At 35.5% G+C, this 27,720-nt stretch overlaps 1 protein-coding gene across 3 annotated transcripts; it reads left to right on the top strand.

Annotated features, from left to right (window-relative positions):
* Nucleotides 1–938: 938 nt before the first annotated feature.
* On the top strand, nucleotides 939–27,617 carry LOC123547375 (zinc finger protein 419-like). Of its 3 annotated transcripts, none has more exons than XM_045334414.2 (4): nucleotides 939–1,048; nucleotides 5,234–5,355; nucleotides 7,583–8,145; nucleotides 26,150–27,617. In XM_045334414.2, exons 2-4 carry the CDS (start codon nucleotides 5,259–5,261, stop codon nucleotides 26,780–26,782), a joined length of 1,293 nt encoding a protein of 430 aa, XP_045190349.2. In that variant the 5' UTR covers nucleotides 939–1,048; nucleotides 5,234–5,258; the 3' UTR covers nucleotides 26,783–27,617. The 3 variants fall into 3 exon arrangements, with proteins under 3 accessions (XP_045190349.2, XP_045190350.2, XP_045190348.2); XM_045334415.2 differs by lacking the exon at nucleotides 26,150–27,617 and adding an exon at nucleotides 21,719–25,229; XM_045334413.2 differs by lacking the exon at nucleotides 26,150–27,617 and adding an exon at nucleotides 15,819–20,166.
* Nucleotides 27,618–27,720: the final 103 nt, after the last annotated feature.

Below are 27,720 nucleotides of genomic sequence, written 5' to 3'. Positions count from 1 at the left end.
GTCAGTTCATAGAAATAGGCAATGATCGTTGCTCAAGTTATCGTGGACGCTCAGGCGAAAAGAACTGAAGTAGAGATGTGTGCTAAAAGTTTAAGTTTTCGCTTTTCATTTATTTCGAAAAATGTTAATTAAACGGATAATCTGCATTGAAAACGTTATTGTCGAGCCCGCTTGCGGTGAGCTCGATGTAGTCGTCACTTTTGGCGGGTCGTTTTATGTGCGTGTGTGCGTCCGTCCGTCCGTCTATTCCATTTTGCCCGGACTATAATTTTGACATGCATGGACCCAACTTGTTTATATTTGGCAGGAATGTCATCTCAATGAGAAGGAGTGTCATGCGCAAACCCCATGTTCCTATCTTAAAGATCAAGTTCATAGTTGGCAGCCAAAGGTAAAATTGAAGTTTGTCCGGAGCATTTCTTCTTCATGCATGGTGGGATTTTGATGTAACTTGGCATGAATGTTCACCATTATAAGACGGAGTGTCATGCGCAAGAACCAGGTCCCTAGGTTCAAAGTCAAGGTCACACTTAGAGGCCAAATGTGATGGCAAGCTCGACATTCTGCCCGTGGGCATGCAGAATGTATCTCTAGTTTATTAATTTAGAACATTTACTTGTAAACATATCTGAAGTTCATGGCCTTATTCCACTTAAATACACATTTTACATCTTTCAAAAAAATATGACCCTTAGTCACAAACTGTTCGAATTTCAAGAAAACGAATATGAAATAAAATTATTTTTGTGTCAAATTGTGACAGTTTGATTGATATAACTTTGAGTATTTGAAGCCATTTTATAAAATTAACAGCGATGACATTTAAATTTGGGCAAAATCCCTAGCATAATGTCCAATGTCCTTGCCGCGAACATTAAGCCTCATTACGCCACATTTTGCATCATTAGCTACATGAATGTGCATTACTGTAGTCACACCGGCTACGGGAAATGACGGATTTTAACCATTGTCGAAGCGGTGTCCCTGCTAAAATATTACATGTTATGCATTTTACCCCAACAAAGCACTCGATTGGTCATATAAAAAGGTAAAAGCACTAATCTTTATTAAATAAAAATGTTCTCTAATTTTAGTTACAATTCACACTAATATTTGCTTACTGTAATGGAATAGGAATTGACTCTCACTTTGACAAAGTTTAGTTGTCTCCCTTGCATTATTTCCTTTCTTTTATTTCAATAGTTACTTCTTCCTCTCAAAAGGAACCATGGGTTACAATTGTCAGTAATGCAGGGCTTCAGAAATCCCATGGCCAGAGCCCGGGGGTATCAGAAAATTCTGTCGAGCTAATAAATTTTTTGGAGCGTGCCACAGGGTTACCTTGAAACCTGTCGAGTAGCCCGGAACTTCCTTCATGCATAATTTTGACAGTTATCTATAATCCCCAAGCTTGTTTATCGTCAATATCGAGTGATACATGCCGGAAGCATGCCACCAATTGTCACAGTCACCTAAACAATTAACGATTTTTTTAATTTTATTGTCCCGGAGGCAAATGTGTATGTGTGCACCCGAGACTTTAAACCGATCCAAAAGCATCCAAGTGGCTGATCAGTAGTGTTTAAAAATATATGCAAACCAGTCTTAAAATGATGTTATTTTAACGCCATTGCCAAAGTGTACGTTCGTTTTCGCTGACCTCATTTGTTTAATTTGTTATCAAGTTTTGAGAGGATATACAGGGATCAGTAACATTTGTTTATGAGGCAATTTTGTGCTTACATCGATTTTATGCTTTTTAGCTCGACTTATGCTTTTTAGCTCGACTTTTCGAAGAAAAAGTAGAGCTATTGTACTTGCGCAGGGTTCGAATTTAGCCAGATTTTCTACTTGCATTTTTTCGCAAGTGGTATTTTTTTTAACTTGCTAAATGAAGAAACAACTTGCATTTTCCGCGACTTGTCACTTTATTAGAACATTAACACAAACATCCTCGTGACGAGTCCAGCCAATCGTATTTGCGCTATATAAATAGTAACTTATTATAGATTACCAAAAAACCCACCGGATGCGGTAAACGTCATCAAAATTGGCGCAGGTACTTGTCAGCAGTTGAAAAGACATGCGCACGGGACATGTATCGAGTGTAAACTTCCGTTTACGATGAAAGAGTGCTCTGAAATTCGTTCTGCAAATGACAATCACAGCGCTGCAATGACCGCGAGTTGTTAAAGAAAGAACAGTGTAAGATCCAGACAACCGTTAGAAATGCACATTATTCGGCCAAAAAGTTTCACTTGCAAAAAAATGCTGATGTCTGAAATCTCACCTCACAGTTTGAAATTTGCACTCGCATTTTGCGAGTATGCGAGCTTAAATTCGAACCCTGTTGTGTCGGCGTTGGCGTCGACATGGCCGTTGGTTAGAAGTTTTTGATAAAGTCAAATATCTCTGTTACTATCAAAGCTATTGACTTGAAACTTAAAATAGTTATTTACCATCAAAGTCTACACCAGGAGAAACAATCCACATAACTCTGATTGAATTTTGACAGAATTATGCCCCTTTTATCCTTAGAATTTTTGGTTAAAGGTTTTGATAAAGTCAAATATCTCTGTTACTATCAAAGCTATTGACTTGAAACTTAAAATACTTATTTACCATCAAAGTCTACACCAGGAGAAACAATCCCCACAACTCTGTTTGAATTTTGACAGAATTATGCCCCCTTTTAACTTAGAATTTTTTGTAAATTTTTTTGATAAAGTCAAATATCTCTTACTATTAAAGCTTTTGACTTGAAACTCAAAGTAGTTATTTACTATCAAAATCTACACCAGGAGACACAATTCCCATAACTCTGATTAGAATTTTGACAGAATTATGCCCCTTTTTAACTTAGAATTTTTGGTTAAAGTTTTTGATAAAGTCAAAAATATCTTTGTTACTATCAAAGCTTTTGACTTGAAACTTAAAATACTTGTTTACCGTCAAATGCAACACCAGGAGAAACAATCCCCTTAACTCTAATTTGAATTTTGACAGAATTATGTCCCTTTTTAACTTAGAATTTTTATTATGCCCCCAAAGGGAGGCATATTAGTTTTCAACTGTCCGTCCGTTCGTTAGTTCGTCACAACGTTAATTTTTTGCATGAAGGCACTTTACTCGCGAACCACTGCACGTAGGACCTTCAAACTTAACATGCTGATAGTACTTATTGAGTACACGACCCCTACTGACTTTGGGGTCACCAGGTCAAAGGTCAAGGTCACAGGGGCCAATGTTAACTTTTTGCATGAAGGCACTTTACTTGCGAACCACTGCACCCAGGACCTTCAAACTTCACATGCTGATAGGACTTACTGAGTACTCGACCCCTACTGACTTTGGGGTCACCAGGTCAAAGGTCAAGGTCACAGGGGCCAATGTTAACTTTTTGCATGAAGGCACCTTACTCGCGAACCACTGCACCCAGGACCTTCAAACTTCACATGCTGATAGTACTTATTGAGTACACGACCCCTACTGACTTTGGGGTCAGAGGTCAAGGTCACAGGGGCCAATGTTAACTTTTTGCATGAAGGCACTTTACTCGCGAACCACTGCACCCAGGACCTTCAAACTTCACATGCTGATAGTACTTATTGAGTACACGACCCCTACTGACTTTGGGGTCAAAGGTCAAGGTCACAGGGGCCAATGTTAACTTTTTGCATGAAGGCACTTTACTCGCGAACCACTGCACCCAGGACCTTCTAACTTCACATGCTGATAGTACTTATTGAGTACACTACCCCTATTGACTTTGAGGTCACCAGGTCAAATGTCAAGGCCACAGGGGCCAATGTTAACTTTTTGCATGAAGGCACTTTACTCGCGAAACACTGCACCCAGGACCTTCAAACTTCACTTGCTGATAGTACTTATTGAGTGTACAACCCTTACTGACTTTGGGGACACCACGTCAAAAGTCAAGGTCACAGGGGCTAATGTTAACTTTTTGCATGAAGGCACTTTACTCGCAAAACACTGCACCCAGGACCTTCAAACTTCACATGCTGATAGTAATTATTGAGTACACAACCCCTACTGACTTTGGGGTCACCAGGTCAAAGGTCAAGGTCACAGGGGCTAATAGTACTTATTGAGTACACAACCCCTACTGACTTTGGGGTCAAAGGTCAAGGTCACAAGGTCAAAGGTCAAGGTGCTGTGGGGGCATTTGTCACCATTAATGACAGCTCTTGTTTGTTAAAATTCTTGATAAAGTCAAATATCTCTGTTACTATTAAAGCTTTTGACTTGAAACTTAAAATGATTATTTACTATCAAAGTCTACACCAGGAGACACAATTCCCATAACTCTGATTTGAATTTTGACAAGTTATGTCCCTTTTTAACTTGGATTTTTTTTTACTGGCAAAGCTGTAATTTAGAGTCAAGCACTGAGAAAAGTCGAGCGCGCTGTCTTACGGACAGCTCTTGTTGTACTTAGAAATTGAGTTTTTTGGTTAAAATTTTTGTTTAGGTCCACCGTTTCTCAAAAACTGTAAGAGCTACAGCTTTGAAACTTTGCACACTTTTTTTTAGATATGGCCCCACTTTTTTACCATCATTAGGGGACTATGTAGGCCAAGAATCATAACTCTTACCTGCATTTTGTCAGAATTATGGCCCTTTCTGTACTTTGAAAATTTGAATTTCTTGGTTAAATTTTCTGTTTGTATTTCTTGGTTAAATTTTTTGTCCTCAAAAACTGTAAGAATACAGCTTTGATTTTTACTTTGCACACTGTCTTGTTAATCATCATTAGGTGACTATGTTGACCAAGAACCATAGCTCTAACTGCAATTTATCAGAATTACGGTCCTTTTTGTACTTAGAAAATCTTAACTTTATAACTCTTTTCCTACATATTGTCCAGCACTTGCAAATGAGCGATGGCACCCGAAGGTGTAGCTCTTGTTAACACATGCATGCATATGACAGAAGGGCCTTATTTTTTACCTTGCTACAAATATTTCATGAATGATCAGTAGAAAACCTGTTAAATTTGTGGATGGGTCTGGGTATTGGTGACTATTCAACTTGGAGGCTGTGTGTTCAAACCCCAGTTTGGTTATAAGACTGCCTACAGGCTTTTTCTGGCAGCAAATTTGAGTAATTAAAAAGCATCAAGGTAGCCACATGTAAAATGAATAAGTATGTTAAACTTAACAATATTTGATTGTGCTTGGAAATTCACATAATTTCGCTTTTCTGTTTTCAGTATTGACAAAAGAGACTTATAGAGAATGGAGTCATACTTGATGATGATATATGTTACACTAGAGCAGGAGTCTGCTTTGAAAACATTTTTCCTAGACCAAGGATGGGCGTTTTGTAAGCCAGGTCAGTTGTAAATCTAAACTTGTCCTAATGACTTTCTACAAATAAAGATCAATTAGCTTTAAAGAGCATATGTTTGTATGGTTTAATTTAGGACTGGGACGTTTACTCGGATCCGATTCGATTACTAGGTGAAACCGGTTTCAATTTTGCAAAACCGGTAATTGCTCTCAAACAATAAACATCATGAGTCGTACTTTATCTTTATACATTTTTTCAACCAACACATAAACCTGTGATATACATTTGTATTTCCGCTAAAACACATCAACATAATCAATAGTCTCGGATTTGCATGTCGTGATATACTTGAAATAAAATACTGCAAAATATGACTTATTAATTGTCACACTGCTTGCAAACGATAAAGTCGGTAAGTTTCTAATGAAGTCTGCTGCTTGAAGTACCTTGATACAGTCGTCAGGAAAGAAAACATCGTTTTCAATAAGCCGGCCGATTAACCAGTTCGATTCGATTTCAAACAAATGATTAACCAGTTTCAAAATTTTGAAATCGTCCCAGCCCTAGTTTAATTTTCTTTTAATGATAGGCTTTTCACCCAATATTCAGCCATATTCCAACTGAATAAAAGTGGCATTTTTAGCTAGTACTATAAGAGCTATATCTTTGAAACTTTGCAGACTTATAGTATCATCATTGGTTGAGTATGTTGATGAAGAACTATAACTTTGATGCACAGTTCGTCAGAATTATGGCCCATTGTGTACTTAGCTTGACTTTTCAAAGAAAATGTAGATTTATTGCACTTGCCCCAGCGTCCGCATCGCCGTTGTTTAAAGTTTTTGATAAAGTCAAATATCTCTGGTTCTATTAAAGATATTGACTTGAAACTTAAAATAGTTATTTACTATCAAAGTCTACACCAGGAGAAACAATCCCCATAACTCTGATTAGAATGTTGACAGGTTTATGCCCCGTTTTAACTTTGAATTTTTTAGTTCAAAGTTTTTGATAAAGTCCAAATCTCTGTAACTATCAAAGCTTTTGACTTGAAACTTGAAATAGTACTTAACTATCACAGTCTACACCAGGAGAAACAATCCCCATATCTCTGATTTGAATTTTGACAGATTTATGCCCCTTTTAACTTAGAAGTTTTTGATAAAGTCAAATATCTCTTGTTACTATCAAAGCTTTTGACTTGAAATTTGAAATAGTTTTTTCCTGTTAAAGTCTACACCAGGAGATTCAATCCTCATAACTTAGATTTGAATTTTGACAGAGTTATGCCCCTTTTTAACTTAGAAATTTTTTGTTAAAGTTTTATATAACGTCCAGTATCTCTGTTACTATCAAAGCTATTGACTTGAAACTTAAACTAGTTATTTACTATCAAAGGCAACACCATAAGAAACAATGCCCTAAGCTCTGATTAGAATTTTGACAGATTTAATCCCCTTTTACTGGCAAAGGTCTAATTCAGAGACAAGCACTGAGGGAAGTCGAGTGTGCTGTCTTAGACAGCTCTTGTTTTGTCTGCATGTAGGTCCATATTTGCTATAAAAGCTATAGCTTTGAAACTTTGCAGACTTGTTATACTCATTATGTGAGTAGGTAAGCCAAGAACCATAACTCTGGTATGCATTCTGTCAGAATTATGGCCCTTTATTTACTTAGACAAGTGCAATTTCGTGGTTAAAATTTTTGTTAAGGTTCTCTTCATGAATTAAAGTCTGAATACTTCATTCTTCAAGGGCTATAGCATTGACACTTCGTATACTTCACTGAAGTGTACACTTGTTTAATAAAATAAAATCAGATTACTAAGTAGGTCAAGAACCATAGATCTCTCTTGCATTTTGTCAGAATAATGAATTTTAGAAAATGGGTATTTCTTGAGGATCACTTTTCTTGGATACTTTACCTAACTACCTTTGAAACTTTAAAACACTTTTTAATCATCAGTAGGTGAGTAAGAGGGTCAAGAACAATAACTCTTTACATATTGCCTAATGTCAAGCACTTACAGATGAACGTTGGCACCTGCAGGTGTTACTCTTGTTCTCCCCAATAGCGACAAAGAAACTTTGCAAAATATATTTTATTTAATAGCTAGTGCACAGTGGCGCTTTCTCCATCATCCAATGTTGGTTGTCTGGTGTTCATCAGCAATTGTGTGGCTTGTATTGAAATAATATAAACAAACATAATTTCACAAATACACATACAATTTGTGCAAACTTTATTTCTATATTGTATTTAATTTCAGACCTATCTTACACCACTGATAAACTTGGACCAGCTGCTGGTACCTTTCCAAATATTGTCAGAGATGATGAGTTCATAAATAATCCAAGCTTAAAGAGTCTGAATGAACAGTCTAGCAAAAGAAAGCTACAACCCCCATATGCAAGTCCCTCAAAGTTTAAACGGTCAAAAATGACGAAAAGTTCAGAAAAAGTTTTGGACGAGTTAGGTGACAATTTTGAAAAGCAAGATGATGCAACACACGAAACTGATGGAGCAGATAAAGAAAGAGTTGTAAGGAAAATGCCAACTCCAATAACCGTTCAAGACATTGATGGTAATTCAAAAGCAATCAAAGTTGAAGTTACAGATGACGATGATAAGTATGATCCAGCTGGTAGCACTGCTGATGATATTTCAGCTATGAATGATGATTATAATGGAGATACAGATCTTGAAGATAGCTATGGACCAGAGGGAGGAATGTTAGATGATTCGCAGATGAGTAGATCTTCACATCTAGACGCCTCCTTGAATACTGATGAAGATGATTCTCAAGCGTCTGGTTCAAAACAAAAACACGACGTAAGAGAGTTTTTTTATTGTAATCTAAATATTGAAAAAGATGCATCAGGATGTTAACATGCCTTAGGTTAATAGTTTAAAGTTTGGTCACATCTAACAAAATGATTGAGAAAAGCTTTGATATCATATATCTATTGTTGTGATCAGTCACGTTTGATAAGGTATTTTTGCTTTTTACCACTATGTTAGTTAAATAGTTAAGAGTACAAGGGTCCAGATTGTTAGGTTATAGTTTCAGTGCCAGGTTATGTGTTAATTCTCCAAGAAGATTTTCTGAAGGTAATACATTAATACTCATTAATGGCATATTCAGGTAATAGTTTACTTTTCTGCCTGTACCCATGCCTAGGACCAGGAATAGTTGTCGAGTATGGTCTTTCTAGCAAAGATTCAAAACTATTGTTCAGTCACAAGTTCAATGGTAAAATATGCAGTAGTTAATTGTGACTTCTAGAGCCATGACGGCTTGAAAAGTAACTGTTTTTGTGGTTCATGTAAGTTTTTCTTATGTCAGGGTGAATTAAGAATTGAGGAGCCATTTGCGAAAAACTTTTTTTCTGGATTCTGATATATAGCCAAAAGTCAGTTCCTTCACCTTTCAAAAGTCCTTTATAAAAGTGGCAAAAAATATTGGTGAAATATAATGGTGCATTAGATATATTTGAATTAAGCTGTTTGTCAAAAAATAGAGAGACAAGACCTTCATTTTGATATTTCAGAACACACACAAATTTATGGTAGAGAAATATGATGCATCTTTTGTCTAATATCAGTTTTATTTAACAATATCTTTAGGCAGTGGATCCTTGAAATGGCAGTCAGTACATTCTGTTTTATTAGATTTGAATTTTATGTCATATTGGCACAGAGAAACACAATTTCATGACAGCAGATGAATGCAGAAATGGCAAACAGTTACTATTTGAATCACGGAAATTGCTGTCATTATGGGTCCACTGTCTCATAATTATGTATATTTACTTGTAAATAAGCCCTTCTTGGAAAGAGAGGGGACATATTGTTTTGCTCCTGTTAGTTGGTCATTCTTAATAACTTGTTTCAGATTGATAACTGGAGCATGTGTTAGCATATGGTGTTCAGACTTTATAGGATGTGGCTAGTAGAGGACCCCTTATGTTTTTAGGGTCAGTAGGTCAAAGTTCAAGTTCAAAATATCTGTTAGAATTAAGACAGAAATAGAATTTTTTTGCTGGCTGGGACCAAGTACAGCCAAACTTCATAGAATGATTTCTTGTGGCAAGAAAAAAGCCTCAGTTGTTTAAGAGGCCAGTACGGCAGTGGTCAGGGTCACGTTGACCTCTAATTAGAACAATGACTGAATTAGGCTTGTGCCTTCAGCAGTCAGACATCATAGGTCACCCCTTTTGTCAGGTTGGTCAAAGTCACTGTCACCTTGTCACTGAAAAGTGATTTTGATCAGTAGCTGGAAAATGATTCAGTTTCATGTGAATATGTGGAGAAGGCTTAGGCTATTGGCTGTCGACATTGCACACAAGTTACAGCTACCTCTGACAGACTGTCAAGTGGGTTGGGACATACTCAAAGAATATGTAGAGCTATTGGACTCATCCATGCGAGTGTGTATGTTTCCGTGTCGGTGTCCCGAGTTGGCGTCCTGATTTGGTTAAGTTTTTGTATGTAAGATGGTATCTCAGTAACCACTAGTGGGAATTGATTGAAACTTCACACACTTACTTACTGTAATAAAATGACGTACATTGCACAGGTTACATAACTCTTTTTTGCTTTTTATACCTGTACAACAAGAAACATAACTCCATCCTGCTTTTTGTAAGAATTATGGCCCCTTTTGGACTTAGAAAATCATGGGTAGGACAATTTTTCTATTATACAAAAAATCAGATGAGTGTCAGCACCCGCAATGCAGTGCTCTTGTTTTAACCTGTATTAATTAGTTATAAAATATAGTTAACTTAGGTAAGTTATTCAAAAAAAGTCTTTTTCCTGTTCTCACAAAGTGACCTTTAAAGTGAAATTAGTAGCAAACTGTTGTTAATCAAATTCTCCTTTAGTCTAATCATGACCTGATAAGCATATGGGATGTTAAGAGTTTTATAGCTTTAAAACTTTATCAGCCTTGAGTAAAAAAATCTTACTGCATAGTTGGAAAGATAAGAGTTCAAGGATTCAGGAAATAATTGCATTAGTCTCATTGGCACTGGAGGGCTTTGTAATATTTTATGATAACTGAAGCAAGTTATGAAAGTATAAGCAATAACTCAAATGGGTTATAAACTATGATAACTTGAACCAGTTACACCCCTGATTGTATATATTCAATTGACAAGGCTGTTGAATAGTCAAGCACTGCTGTCCTGCGATAGCTCTTGTTTTGTCTGAATAACTGTTTGTCCAGATGCTTTGAAACTTAGCACAGACATTTGGCATTATGATATGACCTCTCATGACTGGCAATAGTTTGCCCCTTTTTAGCTCACCTGAGCACAAAGTGCAATAAAATCTTGGACGAATTTGATATTGGGTCATCTGGGGTCAAAAACTAGGTCACCAGGTCAAATCAAAGGAAAAGCTTGTTAACACTCTAGAGGTCACAAGTTTGGCCCAATCTTAATGAAACTTGGTCAGAATGTTACCCTCAATAAAATCTTGGATGAGTTCGATATTGGGTCATCTGGGATCAAAAACTAGGTCACCAGGTCAAATCAAAGGAAAAGCTTGTTAACACTGTAGAGGTCACATTTATGACTATATCTTCATGAAACTTGTTCAGAATGTTAATCTTGATGATCTCAAGGTCCAGTTTGAATCTGGGTCATGTAGGGTCAAAAACTAGGTCACTAGGTCAAATCAAAGGAAAAGCTAGTTAACACTCTAGAGGTCACATTTATGACCTATAGATCTTAATGAAACTTGGTCAGAATGTTAATCTTGATGATCCATAGGTCAAGTTCAAATCTGGGTCAGGTGGGGTAAAAAACTAGGTCACCAGGTTAAATCAAAGGAAAAGCTTGTTAACACTCTAGAGGTCACAATTTTGGCCCAATCTTAATGAAACTTAGTCAGAATGTCACCCTCAAAAATCTTGGCCAGGTTTGGTATTGGGTCATCTGGGGTCAAAAACTAGGTAACCAGGTCAAATCAAAGGAATAGCTTGTTAACACTGTAGTGGCCACATTTATGACTGTATCTTCATGAAACTTAATCAGAATGTTAATCTTGATGATCTTTGGGTCAAGTTTGAATCTGGGTCTTGTGGGGTCAAAAACTAGGTCACCGGATCAAATCAAAGGAAAGCTAGTTAACACTTTAGAGGCTACATTTATGACCATATCTTAATGAAACTTGGTCAGAATGTTGATCTTGATGATCTTTAGGTCAAAAGGTCAGGTGAGCGATACAGGGCCTTCATGGCCCTCTTGTTTTCTAACATGTTTTTGTGAAAATTATGCATATAACTTCTGAGGAAGTTTTGTTATGAAATCATTGCTTTCAAAACTCTTCATAAAGTTTTTGCATCATGAAATGACCATTCTAAGTGAGGTTCCATATCCTACTGAAAGTTACAAAATAATGCTCCTTTTGCAATTTAGAAATTTTGTTAAAGCATACAGTCAAGTTATTTGAAAGCAAGAAAATAAGTTGACTCCATAATCGTAGTAAGTGGCTGAAAAATGGCTGAAAAATATTTTTAAAAAAAATAAGAATTTAACTCATATGTTTTATACAAAAGGAACAGATGGTATGTTTCTATTTAACCCTTATCATGCTGGACACGACTGAGTCTGCCTTTTCGACCAGTGAAGCTCATGATCAGCTTGCACATCTGTACAATCTGATCATGAGCTGCACTGTTCGCTGTTCAGCCAGTATCTTTTTGGTTAGCACCACTTTTTAGCTCACCTGATCCAAAGGCTCATGGTGAGCTTTTGTGACCGCTCAATGTCCGCCGTGTGTCATCGGTCCGTCAACATTTTCTAAAAAAATCTTCTTCTTGAAAACCACTGGACAGAATTATATCAAACTAGTTCAAAGAATTGAATTCCGTGCAGAACTCTGGTTAAGGAAAAGCTTTGAAAATCTTGTCCAAAACCGCAAGGCATAGAGCCTTGATATTTGGCATGTGACATCATCTAATGGTCCTCTATGAAAATTGTTCAAATTATGCCCCTGGGGTGAAAAGAGGCCCCACCCCGGGGGTCCCAAGTTTTACATAGACTTATATAGGAAAAATCTTCAAATATCTCCTTGTCTAAAACCACAAGACCTAGGTCTTTGATATCTCGTATGTAGCATTGCCTTGAGGTCCTCTACCAAAACTGTTCAAATTATCACCCTGGGGTGAAAAGAGGCCTTGCCCTAGGGATCTCAAGTTTTACATAGACTTATATTATAGGAAAAAACTTTAAAAACCTTGCCTGAAACTGCAAGGCCTATGCTTTTGGTATTTGGTATGTTGCATTGCCTTGTGGTCCTCTACCAAAATTATTCAAATATGCCCCTGGGGTGAAAAGAGGCCATGCCCTGGGGGTCCCAAATTTAACATAGACTTATATAGGGGGAAAAATCTTCTTGTCTAAAAGTTCAAGGCCTAGGCCTTTGATATTTGGTATGTAGCATTGCCTAGATGTCTAACAAAATTGTTCAAATTATTCCCCTGGGGTGAAAAGAGGTACTACCCTTGGGGTCACTTATTATTTGAGTTATATAGAAATAAATACTTAAAAAATTATCAGATAATATTTCCTAGACCGTTTAATTATAATTACCTGATGATCACAAGTGATTAGGGGTCACCTGACTGTGACCTTGACCTAATGACTTACTTTTATGTTTTTTAAGATACAGCCTTGAAATTTGGATGAAATGTACAGTTTTGCACAACGATCTTAAAACTGACTTTCAGTGGCCATGAATATGACCTTCTGACCTACTTTCTAATATTTTAGCATCAGTTAGCCATTTTTAACATGTGGCTCATATTACTCAGGTGAGCGATTGAGGGTCATCATGACCCTCTTTTAACAGTTAATTTAATTGTCCAAATTGAAAGATGGACAAGTTCATTATAGAAATTTAGTAGGATTAATGGGTTAAAATATCCAAAACTTGTGGTAAAATATGATTGACCTCATCACAGATATTTTTTGTTAAGTCAATGACCTGTGCAAATGGCTGTAATAGAGCAAGTATGCTATATGTATATCGGCACATTTTGAAGGAATGAAGCAAGAAGTCCTGAAGTTCATAACTTCAAGGTAAGAAATTTGTTTTGTTTTGTTTTTATCTATTCTTTGAAAAAATATTAAAGGTTTCATTTTTGTGGACATTTGTTTTTACTATAAATAATAGTTTTTGTTGTATTGGGCTCTAAACATGAATTAATAGAAAGCAATAAGCTTGTACCTTGCTTGCAAGTCAGAACAAATATTTTCTGTCTTTGGTATATTTCACATTGGAGGGAGTGTTTTCCTGTGTAGGTGATTTCCAATGCTTATATTTTACTTGAATGAATGTTTGTAAAAAGTTATATCATTGTTCATTGTAATTACAATTGTATTATGTAACTTGTATATCCACATTAAAAAAAGCCCGCCCGCTTAGCTCAGTAGGTAGAGCGTCGGTCTACGGATCGCGGGGTCGTGAGTTCGATCCTCGGGCGGGGCGTATGTTCTCCGTGACTATTTGATAAACGACATTGTGTCTGAAATCATTAGTCCTCCACCTCTGATTCATGTGGGGAAGTTGGCAGTTACTTGCGGAGAACAGGTTTGTACTGGTACAGAATCCAGGAACACTGGTTAGGTTAACTGCCCGCCGTTACATGACTGAAATACTGTTGAAAAACGGCGTTAAACCCAAAACAAACAAACAAAAACATTAAAAAAATAGCAAAAATGTTTTATTGGTGAGCGCAAGACATTTGGTAACTTTGCAACATAACTGTTGGCCCTGTTTTACAGACAGTAGTTGTACAATTGCTTTATGAATTCTCTTAGCTGATGTAAACGGTAGATACTTTGTTAGGTCTACTGTCTTTGAATAAAAAGATGGAATAATTTTCCTTTCCGAACAGTTGAAATAAACGTGATTTTAGAAGTGGACTTGAACGAATCTAAAGTGAAATAGAACATCTGGATGCCATATTAATTTGAGAAGAATTCATCAGTTAAGTAAATATCTGTATTTTTCATGTTTCTCTGGTGATTTCCTTATATGCCTCAGTCTCGGTTATATAAAATTCTCATGTTTATTTTGATATTTTTAATCTGTTAAGTAGGAACACTGTATAAGCCTTATTAATATGAACCGCACCATGAGAAAACCAACATAGTGCTTTTGCAACCAACATGGTTCCAGACCACCTGCGCAGTGTGGTCAGGATCCATGCTGTTCACTAACGGTTTCTCTAATTGCAATAGACTTTGAAAGCAAACAGCATGAAACAGGCTGGTCTGGATCTATGCTGGTCGCAAAAGCACTATGTTGGTTTTCTCATGGCGCAGCTCATGTTTGTGTTACTTTGTATACAGAAGTAACTGAAGTAATCAGATCTTCGGAGAGATTTGGTAATAAACGTTAATTAGAAACTGAAGTAGAAACTGTATGATATATTTGGCAATGGTACAAACATGCACAGTTATTACATCTAACATCCGATGAAAACTTACATTTTAAAACTTAATTGAATACAAACAGTAAAAAATAATGATGTTATTATATGTCTTTCAGATGACTTCTTTGCCCCGAGTTTGACCTGCCATTTCACAATTTTGGAGAAACAAGATTTGGATCATACACACCAGCATGAATAGCTTGCTGTACGTTTTGGGTTGGGATGTCATATCCAAAGTAACAAATGCTGCTGGTAAACAATGTATTTGAACAGAGATCTGAAAGATAGAGCAGCTGGCTCTATTACCCCTTGTTTTCTGTTTGCATTTTCATCATATTTACAGACCTGTGGACTACTTTGAAACAAAGATTTATCCCATGCTAAAGGAACAAACCTTTCAAGAACTGTTGGAAGATGTTGAAGGAGAAATGCAACATAAAATTGATGTAATTTCTTTTTTCTTACAAACAATCTTGTCTGTTACATTCAAGATCTAAATCTTTACAGTTAATCTGCATAAATTAAAATTATGTTATAGTCTTTAAATACTATCTTAGGAATTTGATTACACATTACTTGATACAATCATGTTTAAATAAGAATTTTTCATGTTATCATGGTTATCAAGAAGTATTTTATGTTCTTTACGTATCTGTTTTAATACAGCTTGTTAAAATATTTTATATTTGTTGTATCTTTTGCTATTAAAATATGCCTTATGTGTACACAACTGTCTTTTCTTCTTTTGCTACCCTTATAAACTGTATCAGGTTTTATGTCTTATTCGTCATTGTTCCATGCACATATTTATTTGATAAAGGTTTAGACAAAGTTGTCATATGTCTGCAAAAACTGAAAGGAGTTTGGGTAACTTATAAAAATATGCCTGAAATCCTTACAGACATTCAGTTTTGTCATTCTCTGTAAAAAGCAGTAAGTAGACCAGGGTATTAATACAGAACTTCATACCTACATGTTTATAGATACTTATAAATGAATTTTGGGTCACATTTCAGCAATATAGTATAATATTTCTATAAATTTGTTTGTTTTTCAGATGATGATTAACTGGAGTGCTGACACACCAGAGTTATACTCCTGTGACAGATCATTTATGTTAAAGCAAGGGCTGAACTGGACCTGTGGTTACAAGCCGGCTATCAAATGTACATTCTGTCATAAAACGTTCACATCCTTAAGCGCTAGAAAGCGTCATGAAAGAACTGTGCATGCAATGGAAAGAAACTTTAAATGTGACCATTGTGAGGAGAGGTTTGCATATAAATGGCTGATGGAGGCTCATGCTGCAAAGAAACACGGCATCGGCAAGCTGTTTACCTGTGCATGTGGACAAACCTTCAATCGTCAGAGCAACCTTACACAGCATGCGAACATATGCAAAGCGGTGCAAGGGCCAGGGAATGAAACAGTTTGTAAAGTCTGCACAAAGAGGTTCAAGTGTAAAAAATATTTAGACGTGCATATGAAGTTCCAGCACGACATAACTACTCTGCCGTCAGTTTGTAATATCTGTGGAGAATCATTTACAAGACCTTGGTCATTAACTAGGCATTTGAAAAGAAGACATGCAATTATAGATGTATCCACTAAAGATATAGAGTTGGGTTTAACTGCAAATATGTCAAACAAAGAAGCCGAGTCAGATTCAGATGCAGATATGTTGAGTAAAGAAACAAAGTCAGATTCAAATACAGAGAGGTCAAGTAAAGAAAAAAAGTCTGGTTCTAATGCAGACCTGTCGAATAAAGAAAGTGCACCAGGTATGAGTAAAGGGATAAATCCAGATTCGGATGAAGAAGTGTCAAGCGAAAAAGAAAAGTCAGAGACCTTTTCAGATGTATCAAATACAGAAACAAAACCAGATTCACATTTATGTGTCAAGTAAAGAAAAAAAGACAGAGGTTGAATGAATGTAGATTATATAAGCTGTAGAATATTGTTGAATCTACTATTATTTGTTTTTCTATCTAATAGATAATGATTAAGCGGACTCATTGGTAATAGTGGGAGCTAGTTTTCATGGATTTCATGGTTAAATGGTCAAAGAGCTGTTTGAACCAAAACCATGAACTTTTATGGCCACAAAATGAATTGATTTCACAGTATTGACTGTTGAGTGCATTACCTTATAGATTTTTAAATGTCATAAATATAAAACTTTAAATATTTTTTTCGTAACTAAGGACAAAAGCCAATTACATAGATAACACAACATGATAATAATAATAATGTTTCCTTACAATGCTGAAATGCTTAAAGAAATTTATACAAACGAAAATCTTCGTCTGGTTATGGAGATAAAAAACATTATACCTCTAGCAGACATTGCTACTTGATATAATAAGTGAAAATAAGTTTACATGTTTGGAGCTATGTAATAACGACTTCTGGTATAAAATATGTGTAGTATGTCGAATGTTCTTCTTCAACAAGCATGTTATTGTCTTCAGCAAAATGAAAAGTAGGCCTTTTTGAGTTTTACATTTATTATAAATTTTTAGATTGAGGAAATAAGATGCTGTGTAAAATTATTGTTAGCTTCTGTAAATTTAACATCTTTGTTACAAGAATGAAATATGATGCTGTTCGTTTACCTTCTCAGCTTGATATTTTGTTGAGATTTCATACTTTTGTCTTTTTTCTCTTACAGTCGGGTATTAGTTTTCATTTTCAAATTTATATATTGGAAATGTATTATTGTGTTGAAAATTGCTTTCTTTAAAACTCACTGCAAAATAACTGCATTTTGTTGCGTTTCCATGATGGCCAGTTTTACATGATTCACATCAAACGATTTAATACATGACTTTGTTTTTACAGTTACAAAGTCACAGTGATGTTTATGAAGCTAATACTTAATACTTTTTTAATGTTTTATCTCATTTATTTAGCAGTATGCATAGTGCTGAAGTTTTAAGTTAAGTTTAGACCACACTTAATTTTTATGTTGTAAGACATTTATTTAACTCTGTTTTTAAAAACTTACATAACTATACTGATATGGAGATTGACTGAGTAACAAAGCTTAAAGTAATTAGCATATGAAGTTGTGAAAACACAGTAATATAAGAAGGGTCTTAAATTGTTTATTGCCATTTTGTAATATAGTTGTATGACAACTGCATTATCAGACCAAAAGATTTTCATCAAGTTCATATGGTGGAAAAATGTAGGTCATCCGGTTGTGGTGGGTCTTTAAAACGTGATGAACTACATGAAGACACATACTGTGCATTTTGATCTTCAAACATAAGGCAAATGGGATTTTAACTTCTTCGTTGGGATTTAATTTTGCAGATTGACCCAACCAAAAAGTGCATAAAATTTAGTTCCCCACAAAAATCAATCATTTTGCAGTAATTGTTCAAAAATGTATCTGTTGAATTGGTTTCATGTGGGTGTAAACACCGACCAAATGCAGTAATTTACAATCTGAGTTTGATAAAAATTCTAATAGTAGACATTAGAAGCAGGAATGTTCGACACGCCATATATGTAAATGGATGTCATTTTTCTTGCAAAGTGTGTATATTTATTGTATCGTAAAATGAAAACGGTTATTCACAAAAAGCAACTAATAATTGTCCACTTCAGATTGTACCCTACAGAAGTTTTTGCTGTCTGAATAAAAAGTATTGAAAGCTAATTTATGAATTAATTGATACACATTTTCTGTGATTTCTGTAGCCAGTTAGCTTGATGGTTGTATTTAACCAAGTTTATATGCAGGCGGTTTGCACAATATCAAATTTTGATTATCAGTTGTTACTTTACTACATGTAACATGTACATCGATGCATCCATTTAAAATTTGTTGTTGTTTCATTGTATGTTAGTACAGATTGTTAAAGTCTTCAAAATATGTTTAACCCGACTTTCGTTAGTTCTTGTCGTGAGATTTCTTAAACGTATTTAGTTCTTCGGGTCTTTGTATTAACTATTATTCTAATATGCTTGCCTCTGTTAAAACACTCTTACGCTAGAATGACGTCACAGTAACGTGCGGTGACGTCAACGTTTTTGTTGCGACCAAGAAAGAGCGCTTCTATATTTTATCTACTGTTTTAGATTAAGGGCATATTAGAATCGAAATAATTTATAGCACAAGCGTGTTTTAACACTGTTTATACACTCGGGTGGTGAGACGTCATTCAAATAATTTCACTCGGGCTGTGCCCGCGTGAAATTATTACGCCCGACGTATAATCACCCATCGTGCATAAATAGTGTTAAAGCACTCTTTTGCTATAAATTATTTCTTAAGGAAATTATAATTTTGTAGCTGATCGTTGAAAGTCCCAGACTTTATAACACGTGTCCCTCACTGCTGTGGGTTTGAAATCCCACTTGGGATTCGTCTGGCTTGCAAGATGCAGATGGTGCTATCCAGGTGTGCGCCCATGCCTGTAATTATATCCGTAGCCTATGAAAAGCAGGAATATCATGACCTTAAAATTGTGTCATTGAGTCTTAGAATTTGTTTTATTTTGGTATAAGAACATAGTGTGTTTTACTTGGTGGCCACAATATATATTGTTATGAGTGAAGCAACCAGGCATAAAACTTTTTTTTCTGTCGTTGAATGATATTTACGTAATTCTGCCAAAGCCACACTACCTGCATGTAATTAAAGCAGAATAGTGTTACGGAATTGGCGAAGTGTGAAGGGTTGTATACTTTATGTTTTTGCTGTTATTTAAGTATAATTTTATAGGATTTCCAATACTTTATGATGCTCCAAGTACAGCTGTGCGCCACTGAAATAATATTTAATACCTGTAGTCTCACTTTTGAACATGGGATGCGCCAATCGTTAACACTTAATCATGCTGGACACGATTGAGCCTGCCTTTGCGACCAGTGTAGATCATGATCAGCTTGAACATCCGTGCAGTCTGATTATGATCTGCATTGTTCGTCATTCAGGCAGAATCTTTTTGGGTAAGCACCCCTTTTAACAGTTATTGGTACTGTCCAAATTGAAAGATGGACAAGTTCATTATAGAAATTTAGCAGTGTTAGGGTTAAGACATTCATTGAATCTTACGTTCACTTGATGAACACACGTGTATAAAATTCTTACGCCGGAACTTATAAACATCCAGATCCACTTAAACTTCGTCAAAAAAAATAGTTGTTTTATGTATGTATATGTATATGACTACTTGTTAAGAGTATTGTATTTTTTTTCCTAAAAATAAGTGATTGAAATATCTTTTCATGTTTTCAGTATTAAATTTGTATTTATGTTTAATTGAGCACTATGTTTACTAATGATAACATAGATTTTTTCATATTTGTTTTATTTTTATCGTGCTATATACATGTATATATTTAGATGCTTTAGCATGTAGAATGTGGTAGAATAAATAATGTAAATTTGCTATGTTTGTAACAGTCTCTGTTTTTTATCCCACGCCAAACACTGCAGGTTTAAGTCTAAAGATTTCAGAACAGAGTTGCATTGAATTGTACCGTTTATGAAGATTGAACCACTGAACTGAACGCTGTAGCTGATGTGAATATGGACTCAAATCTATGAAAGGGACCTCCGTAGCCGAGTACATAGAATCCCTCGCCTTTCACCTATGTGGGTTCATGTCTTGCTTGGGGCGTTGAATTCTTTATGTGAGGAAGCCATCCAGCTGGCTGGTTCTACCCAGGTGCCCACCCGTGATGAAATTACGGACTTTTATGCAGTATCACTGTATATACTGCTGCCAATTCAGTTCCCTTGAAGTGTGTTCATTGTCTGTTGAATCGATAAAATATACTTAAATAGAATTATAAAATATACATCGTAGTGAGTTTGGTATTTCAATAAGAGATATTCTTCAATCGATCACATTTAGTTATTTGATGCTATAGTGTGAATGTATGCGCTCATGATCAGTTCAATACACGTTGATTCTATTCATTAAAAATCCAACTGTAGACTTACTGTCTCTTTAAATCTCTTTGAATCCTTTATTTCGGCTCTTAAAACGTTCGCCTTTAACGGGGAATTGTACATTTGTATTTGATATTGACTGAATACCTGATAATTATGTGTAATAGTGCTCCTCGTTCGGCTTAACCAGTCTCCTTGTGAAATGAACATAGCATTAGGAATTGACCTTGCAATGGTTTTCCAACTTATTCGGTCAGCAAATTATAAATTTCGTTTTGTTGTCTTTCTTGAATGACCCTTGCAGTTAGCTATTCCTAATTATTTCAGACACTAACGCTGTACCAGGATTAACATAAATACATGTAAATCTTCCTCTTGAAAAAAAAAGGTAACTAAGATAATCCACCGGATATAAAAGTGTAAATCAGACACGTCAGTACAATGACTGGTCGGTCCGTCATTACTTTCCGATGGCATATCTCCGAAACTAGTTAAATGGAAAAATGTTTGCTTTTGTATGTGTCCCACCGTCGGTAGACAATTATTAACCAGAAAGCACTCTGGTCTACAGTGTTCAAACTTCGCACGTGTAAAATGCCTGGCTGTAGCAAGAAGACGATCCTCATCGTTTTCGGGATCAACAGGACAGAGAAATTTTAAGAGGTGTTTTAATATGGTTAAAGTTTTAAGTGCTTGGGTACTGGGAGCACTAGTATTTTCTTTTCTTTTTTTCTGAGCCAATTTTAGAATATGAAATGAATTCTTTGTTTGAGCACTGATTGGGAAATACTGAAAATTAAACCTTAATTTCATATTAAAGGTAAATCTACTTGTATTAAAAAGACCTTACATATAACTAGAATACCGAGATTTATTAAATTCTACTAATGGAAAATACAAAAATATTCAAACAGATACTGGAGCCCCTCAGGTCCAGCACTCCAACGCACTGCGCCAAGTGGTTCATACTTAAAATTTGAACAAAACTAAGAAAAAAAATCGGATTTTTTTGTTGTTATTTCATTGTATAATGCGTTATCTTTCAGAGGCAGCCACTTTACTTAAAGGCCTTCTCAGACAAAAAGTACGAAACCATCATAGAACTTATTAAAAATACGGACAACAGTCGGGAGAAACGTTTGTCTAAGGTGAACCAATCTACCAGGACGATGTATCATAAATACAAGAACAATTTTACTGTGAGAATCATTCCTGGTAAGGGAGAAGTTCTGTTCTACAATGACCAGGAGGTTATGAAACAGTCGGACATGAGAAGGATCGTCATAGATCTTTTTAAAGAGACAGGAGGTGCGGGAGCAAGACCGCTTTCAAAGATATTGAGGGAGAAATATGCCGGTTGCTCGGAGCGCGCAATATTGAATATTCTGAAAGATATAAAAATTGGATCGGTAGAAGCATATTTGTCAACTTTCCCAGAATGAACGAAAGAGTCGCGTGCATTTGGAACTCGAGTCCAGCGAATCTACGTAGTTGTTCTCAATCATTTTACTAGTCCCATTTCATATTGTCAATATCTATGCAAATCTATGGCTAAAACTACTGATATTTTATCGACAAAAAACTTTAAAGAAATATTTTACATTGAAACTCTAGAAACTTCTGGACAATTTTGATGGATATTAATAGGATGCATGCTACTGTTTTTATTATTGTTAAGATTAAATCAAATGACATTTTGCCATACGAAAAGTAGCTTTCAGCTGTCAAACGGGGTTTACGAAAAGTAGTATTTAGCTGTCAAACGGGCCATACGAAAAGCAGCTTTAAACAAACGGGCCATGCTGATAAACACTTTTTATACAGTAAAATGGTCACATGGAACAAAAGTTTTTAACTGTAAGTCAAACAGGACATACGGAAAAAACTTTTAACAGTAAGACAGTCCGCACTTAAAGTAGTTTTAACAATCAAACGGGCGATACGAAGAGTAGCTTTTAATAGTCAAATAGTCCATTTTGCATTGATGTGAAACTCGTAATCTGTTTTCATAAGTTGTATTGGAAATGAACATTTTTGGATGACATATTTTGAGTTTTCAATTTGATCTTTTTTTATTCCCCTGCCTAAGAAGAGGAGGGTTATGTTTAGCCACCCGTCTGCCCGTCCGTAATTCTGTCACATAAAATTGAATTCTGCGATAACTTTAAAAGTACAAGATATGTTTTCATGAAATTTAGTTAAAAAAATAGAAGAAAATATGTAGAACATGTGCATTACTTTAGTTTATCTGTTTAGGCATCTTTTCGTCCATCTTTCTGATCTTGACCTGTCATCAGTGGTGGATTCTGGTATAACTTTAAAAGTACAAGAGTTTTTTGGCGCATATAGAAATCAGTATGTAGAATAAACAGTCATTTTTTTGTTTTTCTGTCCGTTATCAGTCATACAAAATAGATCCTTCTACATTTAAAGCACATTTTTAATAAAACATGTCTTATGGATGTTTGGTTAATTAAAGGATATGCCAGACATTCGGTTAAAACAATACGTCAAATATCCCTTCCAGTACGGGACTTTTTTATTGCCAGGCGATAGAATTGTTCTATATACTTATAATTATAGTAAATGTAAAAACTATTTATTTGTTAGTTGTGATAGTGATGTATGTATACATCTTTTGCTACTTTCTTTAGTGGTCATTTAATCACTTGTTTTCTATGTTGATATATTACAGTTTCACCAGTGCATTTCATTTTATTGTTGTTCAACTTTTAGTTCGTGAGCATTCTTTTACAACGATTTTCTTTATTCACTAACGGAGTTAACGCTGCTCACACTGAAATATAACATCACATCTAAAGCTAACGGTAACTTAAATCAATTTGAACTTTAATATCAGGGGGTGCAATTTAACCGAACTTTTTTAATTATTTTGGAAATTTCTGTATATATTGTAGGAAAAGTAAAGGCGTTTATGTTGAATCATAAATATATTATTACAATTTAATCAGTTAGAAAACAATAGTCTTGATTAATCATCCATCGAAATATCGGGTAAATGTCAGTATCAAACCTACCAGAGGTTCGACACAGTCTCGGGACGAGATCTGTAGGGTAGGAGAATGGCCGTCTGCCACGTGTCCCATAACCGATAGGAAAAAATGGAAGAAATACAGCAATTTTGGCACGAAATAAATGGAAGAATTTCGCCAAAACTTTGTGATTTCATACGATGATTGACTATTGAAAAAGCGTGGTAATTGTACTGAACCTCTTAATAAACATGTTGTTATTCCTTTTTACAAATGTTTCAATAAAGTGTACTTACGGTTTGTCCCCATTAGTCCGTCAAATGACAAAAAAAAATAGACAAAGTGGGATCGTGCACATTTAAGTACCTGATATTTTCTTCATGAAACTTAATGCATTGATTTATGAATTTAATTAGGGGAAGCGCATATCGTTTAATTTTGCTGCTGTAGTAACAAATGCGGTTGCTATGGCAACAGATAGTCCAGTACAAAAAGAATGATTCATAGATAAGTTAAAACAATGAGATTCTTCATGAAATTTTGTAAATATGTAGCAGACATTGTGAACAATATGCACATTAAACCTGGTTATAAATTATAGGTTATTCAGAGAATGTGTAGGAACTTTGTTTAGTTTCAAAATAAAAGTGTGGTTTATATGGTTGCAGATATGACGAATGCCCCTTCCGTTAGGTGACTTTTATTGCTTGGCAAAAGTCTTTAAACTGTTTTCAAACTGCACTGATGAAAATTGTATAATTTAGATACAATATTATACTTTATTGTTTTCAAACTGTATTGCTGAAAATTGTATAACGGAGATGAAATATTATACAAACTTTTTATAAACTTGTTAAAGAAAGTAATGTTGTTGTTCATTTGTACAAAGTTATTTCATGAGAGCTATTTTTTGATATTACATCAGTATCTCCAGCGTAGCTAAAGACGAGTCTTATAGTGGCCGAAAATGTGAGCTTGAATCCCCTTGCCCCTCAACTTTGTATCTCTTTCTCCTAAGATTGTTCAAATTATTATGATTTGTCAACAAACATGGCCGTCAGAGGGCATGGTCACTTTTCCCAAAATGTATGTATTAAAAGTTTAAAAAATCTTCTTGTATTTCACTGCTGGCCCGATTTTAAAATAATTTCACACAAATGATCCTTGTGTGACTTTCTATCAAGACTGTTCAAATTAGTTTGATTTGTCATAAAACATGGTCGCCAGGGGGAGTTGTCACTTTGTCCCTTTGTTTATATTCGAAACTTTAAAAATGTTCTTGTCAGAAACAGCAGACCTAAATCTAAAATAATTTTACACAAATCTTTTACGAAAATTGTACAAATTATTCTGTTTCGGTAAAAAACGACCGCCGGGTGTGTGGTCATTTTCCCTTTGTGTATGTAGTGGATAAAAAGCATCCTCATTAACCTGTCTGTTGTATTTACAACAATATGCATATTTACCGCCTTAATCACGAGACTACATTGTATTTATACTTTTTATATTGATATGAATGTATGACGATGTATTTATACACGTCAATAAAGTATATGTTCTGTTCTGTTCTTCTTGTTTGATGTCATATCACATCATTCCCCACCTCCCCGCCCCAACACACACATACACATCACCTGCCCATATTTATCTAGAACATACTTAAAATAGTCCTATGATAAAACACTGGCGCTATTTCAATATAATTTCACAGACATTTTCCTTAAATAACCATCTACCGAAACTGTTCATGCAAGCAGCGTAACTCGGATGAGCGATCTAGGGTAATCATGGCTCTCTTGTTTACATTTTCGTTTCGTAGAAGGAAACATGATCCCTACTGTCTTTTTTTGAAGAGTTTTAGGATAATTCTTCAAAATGAGGTAAGGGTTTGTACTCAGAAGTAGGTTTAGCTATGTGTGACAGCTTTATGAATAATGTCAATTTTATAGTCTATAGAAAATGATACTAAGGTCTGTAAAAAGTTTGCTGAACCTGGAGAGACCAGTCCCGGAACTCATTGGTTAGTGCCAATTTTTCATTCTAAGAGACTGCATAGGGTGGTTGAGTTTTACCTCTGTATATCCAAGGGACGAAATGTTAGTCAAGTATTTTTAGGGAGGGGGATGGGGGAGAGCGCTTGATTCCTAGCTACCGTGATGCCATCTGTTACAGTGGCTAGTAATACGGACCCGTAGGACTAGTCTAAAGTTCTAGTCGTACATGGGTTACGTAAGACTAGAAATCGTATATAGGACAGGCTAATCATGTAATGACGTAATGGTGACAAATATTGACTGAAACTGGCCTAAAGTACCAACACCTTTGTCTAAAATGTCTATTACAGCAGATAACTGGTGTATGTTACGGGAACTTAAAGTTGACCATGTCTTTTTAATCCGTTCACCGAAGTTATAATATGCTAGTCAAATGCCCAGTAGACAAAGTCGGAAGTCATATAATTTCTTTTTTTATTATTATTTTCAGTCCGAAACTAAGCAGTCTCCATTTACGGAAAAGGTTGTCTACAAGTGTTCGAGGTGTTCCCAGGTTTATCAGTCAGAGAAGTCATTGAAGCGACACGTGATCACCCATTCTGATAAGAAGCCATTTATTTGCCACGTGTGCGGCGCTGGCTTCTTCCGGAAAACTATTCTAGACGAACATGTGGCCAGTCATGATAAGACTAACCCTCGGCTGGTTTGCACTTACTGTGGTCAGCGCTTCGTGCGGAAATCTTCACTATACTGCCACAGTCTGTCGCACAGACCTAAAACTGAATGGTTTAAATGTGAAACATGTGGCAAATTGTTCAAAAGTAAAGGACTATTACTAAAACACCAGAGAATTCATGCCGAAAAGCAACAATGCGAAAAGTGCAAGAAATGGTTCAAACAGTTGCACCAACATATTCGCAATTGCGGAAATGAAGGCGAACCTTATCTGTCATGCAAGCATTGTGGAAAGTTATTGAAAAATAACAAGTGTTTAGCAGAACACGTAAAATACAATCATACCCATAAGAAAAGTTACGTCTGCTCAAGATGTGATAAGACATATAACCACAGGGCTTCGCTGTTCCAGCACAAGAAGACCTGTTGTGATCCTGGCTTGTACTGACGTTCTGCATACTCGAAATCCTATACAATGTCAAGGGACGTCGCATCAACCGTACACGAAAATCAAAGACAAAACCACATTCTTGTTAACCTATTTGGACACGCTATTGTCAGTTCCCTTAAAACTTACTCCCCATATCCCCATAAACATCCCTCCTTTCCAACGGTTATATTATATTCATTTATTTTATACAATGTATATACATTATGAATACGTATTGCAAAGCACTAATTTTCATAATATAAAGACATGGAAATACCATATACAAATTAAAGCGAAGAAGAATTTATGTCAACTTTTAAATGGCCATTGACCTTGACTTTCCTTCTTTTAACCTTTAAACGTTTCAGAACGAGCAGTTTCGATCATAAATTCAAATGAAATTGTATTATAACAAATTTTGGTGACATAATAATTATACTGTACTAGTAGGGATAATGAATGTTTTTTATTTTTATTTGTGTGTGTGTGGGTGGGGGGGTCGCGTTATAACATCTGCAGAATCCCGAGGGATTGGTTGGTGCCCATTTTGCCTACGAAATATTGGGTCTCTTTATTATTAAATGTCAAAATCCACATTTCATATTTTCAGTGTGGACTTTGATATCATTGCGACATACACTGTATATTTTCCTTGAGTCTCTATAGAGGGGACTTTTGTTCAAGATCCAGCTATAAAATGGATTACACTTCATATCATGTACATTGTATATTGAAATGTATTATTTGTTTTGTATAGTTTAATATAATTATATGTCTGAAAATGTTAATTAAAACTGAAGACTCCTAAAATTGTGTAGATATTAGAAATAAACTCGTTATGTTATAATATTGATATATATTTGTTTTAATTTTATGCCCCTTTTGTCGAACACTTTGGGTATAGTGTTTGAACTGTGAATCACCCATTCGTCAGTCCGCCCGTCTGTCACACTTAG

This window comes from Mercenaria mercenaria, chromosome 9 (genome assembly GCF_021730395.1).
Source record: "Mercenaria mercenaria strain notata chromosome 9, MADL_Memer_1, whole genome shotgun sequence".
Classification (NCBI taxonomy): domain Eukaryota; kingdom Metazoa; phylum Mollusca; class Bivalvia; order Venerida; family Veneridae; genus Mercenaria; species Mercenaria mercenaria.
This window is presented reverse-complemented; position numbering and strand designations above follow the sequence as displayed.